General features: G+C 34.0%; 1 protein-coding gene and 1 non-coding gene across 3 annotated transcripts in view; one reads left to right on the plus strand and one right to left on the minus strand.

Annotated features, from left to right (window-relative positions):
* LOC145263784 (uncharacterized) overlaps positions 1–7500 on the minus strand; it is a 240951-nt gene that overhangs the window by 46 nt on the left and 233405 nt on the right. For both annotated transcript variants that reach the window (XM_080120839.1, XM_080120838.1), the window contains 2 exons: positions 5751–6026; positions 1–1468 (listed from right to left, as the gene is read on the minus strand). The exon at positions 1–1468 is cut by the window's left edge. In XM_080120839.1, coding sequence (XP_079976965.1) covers positions 990–1468; positions 5751–6026 — 755 coding nt within the window. In that variant the 3' untranslated portion in view covers positions 1–989. The remainder of the gene's footprint in view (positions 1469–5750; positions 6027–7500) is intronic.
* Positions 4751–4823, plus strand: Trnar-acg (transfer RNA arginine (anticodon ACG)). The gene has a single exon. It is a non-coding gene; the product is annotated as a tRNA-Arg (tRNA).

A 7500-nucleotide genomic window follows, 5' to 3' on the forward strand; every position in this document is an offset into this window, starting at 1 on the left:
TGTGTGTATGTATATATATATGTATACATATACATGTATATATACATATGTATATATATATATACAAGCATATGTATATGTATATATACATGTACATATATATATGCATATGTGTATATGCACATATACATATATGCATATGTGCATATACATGTATATATAAGCCTATGTATATGTACATGTATATATGTATATATACATTTATATGTATATATACATACATGTATGCATATATATGTATGTATATACATTTATACATGTGTATATATATATAATATACATTATATATATGTGTGTGTATGTATGTGTGAGAGAGAGAGAGTGCGAGAGAAAGAAAGAGAGAGAAAGAACCCCAGCAGAGTGCTCGATCATTAAGACAATTTCAAACATAAACGTGTCAAATTTATATCTTATCTTACAGAAAATAAGAGCAAAACATCGTCGATTACAAATGCAAACAAAGGGGGAAATCAATATATGTCGAGCCCCTTCTACCTTTTTCTTTTTTTATATCTGTCTCCCAGGCAATAGCGTCTCTCTTATCAGGGGAGACAGATATAAACAGAAGCTGAGGCGAATCCGACAATGGCGATTATATATCGATCCCCCCCCTTTGGTTTTATAGGAAATTGATGGTATCGATGTCCTTCTGATCTTCTGTAACTAATATATGGATAATATATATATATATATGTGTGTGTGTGCGTGTGTATGTGTAAATGAATGTATTTGTACATATGTGTGAACTTATGCAAATATATGCATATAAATGCACATATGTATACATATATATATGCAGATGTTTATGTATATGTATGTATATATATACATATATATATATATACGTACATATCTATATATACAGATGTATGTACGCTTATATGTAGATATTTATATGTGTGCATATATGCAGATATTTATATAAATAGCCATATATACTTATGCATGTGTACATGTGTATGTATACGTTTCTGGATTTATCTTTTGTTTTACACTTGCAAAAATAATTTCGTTTCACTCCCCGATGAAGAGCGTTCACTGTCTGAGCAACGGTTGATTTTTTCTGCGGAACTGACCGAGGTCGAACTGACTGTCGTAATTGTTGACGCTTTGACGTCACTGATCACAGTGAGGTCCTTCGTGGACATGGGATTCGTCGCTCCGCCTACACTAGAGACGGGACTGTGAAAACTGTTGTAGTCGCTTCGCTGTCGCAGGAGGTAGAGAGCGAACAGTATGAGGGCCAAAAGAATGCAGACACCCGCCACGGGCACTGCCACGTACATTGGGTTGACGCCCTGGTGTTTGGTGCCGAGACCAGGAGCCTGAAGATGGGATACCGGATATATGGTGGAAAATGTTTTGTCGCCCGTAGGAGCGAGGGTGTCGTCTTTCTTGCACTTGGTCACTGAGTTCTCATTGCAGCCATTTCGGTTTCCGCCTCGCCGTTTTGGCTTAGGTGATGTGGCTGTGAAAAAAAAATGTATAAATATATATAAACTCATCGGTACAACACTTAACATCAAACAACTACGTTATAAAATCTAATATATAAAAGGCTACATATCTGTCTGTCTGTTTCTATATTTTGAAACTCTATCTCCTTAGAAATTAAAAGGTGCAGAAAGGTACAGAGCGGCATTAGGGCCTCAAAGGATTTTTACGGACCCCTCTGTTATGGATCTACAGCTGAATAAAATAGTTTTTAAGGCATCAAGAATATTTTTTATTTTTCATAATTTCATAATGTAAAGTAATTTTTGTTTGGGTGTTATACAAATCAATATATTAACTGAAAATTCAGATTATTTTCAATAAGAATTCATTGTTTTCATAAAAATCACCATCAAAATTTTCTATCAATTCCATCTGGGGTCACTAGGGGAAATTAATGGCTAGGTCTATCTCTAACAAAAATATATTAAAACGAAAAATAGTAAATTCATAAATAAATAACAAGATTACTCGTTACATAAAACAAAAATAACATTAAACAAAATTATCTCGGTGAAAAAAGTATGCAAAAATAAGTTTATGTATTTAAATAATTATTTTATTAGTATTTTTAGGAGATAAAACAAGTAAATATGAAACGAAATATTTTGTATTCGTTATATATACTTCTTGTTTCATATCAGACTAGCGGTTGGCGTCGTAAAATACGCTTGAATATTATAAATTTTCCTAATGTCTGTGTATGTATGTGTGACGCGGTTTATCTCAGCCTACAGGCAATCCACCCAGGCAAGTAATGTAGCGAAATGAAGCTTACGATCAAGCAGATGTTTTAGTGAAATGCAAAAAAAATAACGATTTACTAAACAACGTTTCATTTACTGGATATTTTTCCGGTATTCATCGGAACTTATTATCTCCCTTAGTAAGTTCGATTTACAGTGTGTGTGTGTGTGTCTGTGTGTGTATGTGTGTGTGTGTGTGTGTGTGTGTGTGTGTGTGTGTGTGTGTGTGACGCGGTTTATCTCAGCCTACTGGCAACCTACCTAGGCAAGTAAGGTACCGAAATGAAAGTTATGACCCAGCGGATATTTTAGTGATAAAAATGCAAAAAAAAATAAATAAAAGATAAAAAAAATAAATAAAAATATCGATTTACTGAACAACGTTTTATGTACTGGATATTTTTTCCGGTACAAGGACTCAAGTTTGTCCCAGCTGGGTTCTTGTATATTTAAATGCAAGTATATTTCATATTTCTTATTACAACGCCAATTCTCTATTGAATAATACATACATATATATAGTACTGATTTCAGAAAAAAAAAATGACTTGGGTGGCATCAGTGTTTATCGAAACCAAAATATTTAGTGCTCCAGACGCGTTCGCTACCGTTTGAGCTAAACCGATACATATGCAAGAAAGTAATAAAATTAAACCATTTTTACCAATGTTTTACGCGTGTGGAAACTCGTACAAATATATTGGCAAGTTTGAATGACATTTTACATTTCGACTTGCCGACTTCTGTACACCTTATTCATCCATCCAAAAAAAACATTTTACTCGGGATGAACCATCCTTAGTGTACGATCAATATTCCCTGTTAATTTCAGTGGCATATATGTACCAGTAGTTTAAAGAGTTTATCGGTTAAATATTTACACACAAAAACGCATATGTAATCTACAGGGAGGAACGATATAATTGTCGCCCTAGAAAAGACGACATAATTCCATTTCCGTTTGATCAAAACTGGTTTTCTGTTTTGTTTTTTGCACACCATCTACTAGTTGGCCAGTTGTGTGCTAATGCTAAGAGGGATAGGAGCCTTCTATCACGTCTGAAAGTGACACAATGTTCTAACGAGCGAGATCGGAGATGCGTCGCTGTACAACTCATGTTTCTACTGATCAAAGTTATGACAACATGAGCATTGACAGCCTCTTCAGAATGCATCGCTGGATTGCCACGAATAACAGGGACGTCCCCAGGGGATGAAAACAAAGTTTCTTGCAACGGTTTATGGTCTTTGCTGTGGTTTCAAGTGAGGGCCACATCATGCCATCTCACATCTTCGAATCTGCTTGAACGTCAACACCAGACTGCACCTGGATGTGTTGATGAGTGTTGAGATCTCCCGGTGCAAACGCAGACAAATTTGATTAATGACATTCTCATTATTACTTTTTAAAATTTGTTTTTCAAATTAGTCGACCGGACAAATTATTCCTCGTAACATGTAATAATCAACAGACGATTGATTCTATAATAATACATACGCGATTTGCATAAATTAAAATATCATGTTTAAGCGTATTATACGACCGGGCAAGGCTAAGCGGCTAGCTAGTCGAATAATGATTGTGAAACTATTCGTTATTTGTTATCTATTATAATAAAATATGTTTGTTTATGATTAAATTAATATGTACAAAAAGTAGTTTCACAAATTAATTTTCACACGTGAAACGAAGTTTTACATAGTCTTAACCTAGCATTATTTCAATATATACTATTGGTTCGAAAGGAATTAAAATTCAAGAGGTTATCTCATTGGCATATTACATTAAAGAAAATCTATTTTAATAATTAGTTCTAAATTTAAAATGGAAATTAGTAATGCAGTTGTTTTAATTAATCTATTTAGAAATATTACTTAAAGTTTGTTAATTTACTTTATTTTAATATTAATTAACATTTAATTTAATTTATTTGTAATTATTAGTATAACCAACATTAGTTGCATTTAAAAACGGAAGTAAGTTTTTATTCAATCTATGAGTTATTTCCCTTTAAGCGACGAGATTTTAGTTCCCTGTTTGAATTTCATTGATGAAGTTGGTTATGTTTTATGCTCCCCCAAAAATCTAAAATATGGCCAACTTTCAGGAAAATTGTAAGAAGTTATCTGGTTTATCTTAAATATTATGTGACTAAACCCGATATGTGTTTTGTTTACCTGGGAACGACGGGTATTTACAGCTATTCTAGTCTATACTATTAATAAAATTCTAAATGTTTATTTATTTACTTATGTGTGTGTATACATACCAATAAAACTTTCGAACGGACGCAACAAATTGAAAAATTCTTTTTCCCCCTGAAAGGTGTGAGTCCCTAGATTGTCCTTATCTATATATCGTTCGTAACGAACAATGCCGAGTTACACAAAAAGCCCGAAATAAGGAGTTTTGGGCCGTTTCGTTTTCGTCGAAAAAGTTACCTGTCAATGTCAACGGAATTTAGCACTGTCTGTATAGACTCGCGGTAACATCTTTCGGCATACGGGAAGGACTTGTGGCGCAATGGATAACGCATCTGACTACGGATCAGAAGATTCCAGGTTCGAATCCTTGCAAGTTCGTAATAATTTTAACCATCATTTTTATCCAACTTTTATTCCTTAGTTAGGGTATTTTTGTTTTGTTTTTTTCAGTGATTTTGTTTTGTGCATATGGGAATTTCCCATACTCCGAATTTACAAAGTAAGCGTTGATGGTAAGACGATGTTGAGTGTACTTGATGTTGAGTGTACTCGATTTTGTGTTTGAGTCGGCGTTAATGTGACAACTCACCTCAGAGATAAAACATTACAACGGGTTTTCTGTCTTTGAGAACAAATCGGCAGACCATGTTTCTATTGCGGTTTTGTTCAATAAAGACTAAACGACAATATTGAATTTTAAATAAAAGTCCCTGTAATATACTTTCTTCTCATATTCATTAATTGGAGAAATTATATTTAAAAATATATCATAGTTTTTTTAGAATAGGGAGATACTTATGGATCGCCAAGTCCACACACACACACACACACACACACACACACACACACACACACACACACACACACTAGCGCGCGCGCACACACACACATTTATTATACAAACATTATTGGTTACATATGAGCATACATGTTGCAATGGAATCCTAATTCAAAGAGACAACTTCATCAGACAAAAAAAAGGGAGCAATATTGAAAAGAGAGTCAAGATTACATTAGTTGTTTTTTATAAGGTATTCGGGTGTGGTATACACTTTGGAATGAAGTGGAGTTGTATACTTTGTGAATGTGAGAAGTTGGGGTTGTGGAGGGAGGTGTTGTGAAGGAAAGGAGTTGAGATTGGGGAACCCTCTTCCTTCAATCTCCAATCTCTACACCTTCCTTCGACCTTATGTGGTCAAGCTATATCAGCAGGGGGGGTGGACATTATTTTAACTTGGCGGTTGTTTATTGGCCTATGACAATTATTCTTTATCCTTTACTCAAAATGTACCTTATTCTACTTACCTTTGATATCCCCCGGGAGAGTGGGAACCACTTGCTTATTGCAAAAATCTTTTTCACAGCAAAACAGAACCGGCCATGTGGCTTTAACGGAGATCTGTTGGGGCCGGCGATTTTCACACAGGATTGGCGTTTTCGAATCTATGCACCCTCGGATGACCGACCCGAGCAGCATGCCATCTCCCGTGGCATGCATCTGCACATAGCAGGCGAATCTGGCGTTGCACGTCGCCATGTGTTGCATTGCACAGTCTTTTGTAGTACATTCACACTGAAGAGCTGGAAGAAAAAAAAAATGAAACAAATAAATTCATTAGTAAAAAAAAAAAAAAAGCAAACAAATAAATTCATTAAAAAAAAAAAAAGGTCCTGGATATGACCTTAAACTATATCCAGTGGTGAGGCTCCAGTTTGCGGACTTTGTGGAGTGTGGAGCCACCCTTTAATTACCATTGCTCCCAGGTCCACTCTGACCCGGAGTGGTAGTACATATTAGGGTCCCAATTATGGGTTAAATAGAAACCGACTTGAAAACAACAAATATATTCTATTAAAAAAAAATTATTCAAAATCTTTGGATTCGGCATTAAATAACCCGAAAAGGGTTGATATGCCGTAAAACAAAAACAACCAACAACATTAATAATAAAAAAAAACATAAGACAAGAAATTAAATTTACAATAAAAAAGTGATAAGTGTGTTTTCGGTTGTCTTAAGCCAAATCAGACGTTACAGAGATTAGTGATGGCACGATTCCAATATTTTCCCCATTCTGTACTAAATTGCCGATTCCGATACAATTATCGATTCTGATTTCGGTTTTTTATAAATCTCTAAATTTTTAACTATAGAGTTGTTATTTATTTCCTATTACTGTAAAACAAAACAAACAAACAAAAAGCAAACAAAAAAACAAAATATGTTAAATATACATGCTCAAAATCAGAGGAGAGAGAATCAGAGAAAACGTGGTCGTTAACGGTCTTTGATGTATTGCCATAGATGATAGCGTTATCAGCATAAATATCTTAAGCTATATCAGGCGTTATAGAGATGCCATGATTCCAATATTTTTCCCCGTTCTGTACTAAATTGCCGATTCCGATACAATTACCGATTCCGATTCTTTATAAATCTCTAAATTTTTAATTATAGAATTATTATTTATTTCCGATTACCGTAAAAAAAAAAAAAAAAAAAAAAAAAGATGTAGATATTTTCCCAAACCTAAAAATACTCTCGTGATAGATGATCCATAGATTTTAGTTTTACTGGTCATTTAAAATCGATAAATACTTATTATTTTGCATTACTACCAGCGGTGGAAGATTTCGCTTTAAAAAAAATCAGATAAAAAAGACAATTAAAAGAATCGTTTTTGGGATCGGAAAATAATTTTTTTTCCGAATTCGATACCCATTTCGATGCTCCGAAAAATTCAGATTGTTCCGATTCTTGATTATGATTACGCGTCGCAGCACTAATAGAGATCTTCCGTATATGCAATCTATTAACTGACTTTACCGGCTGACTATCGCTTTGAATATATATATATATATATATATATATATATATATATATATATATTAGCGACGGGACGATTCCAATATTTTTCCCGATTCCGATACAATTACCGATTTCATACTAAATTCCCGATTCCGATACAATTACCGATTCCGATTCTGATTCTTTATAAATCTCTAATTATTTAACTATAAGATTGTTATTTCCCTCGATGTTCGTAAAAACACA

Source organism: Euprymna scolopes, chromosome 39, assembly GCF_053919585.1.
Source record: "Euprymna scolopes isolate OS-2025 chromosome 39, ASM5391958v1, whole genome shotgun sequence".
NCBI lineage: Eukaryota > Metazoa > Mollusca > Cephalopoda > Sepiida > Sepiolidae > Euprymna > Euprymna scolopes.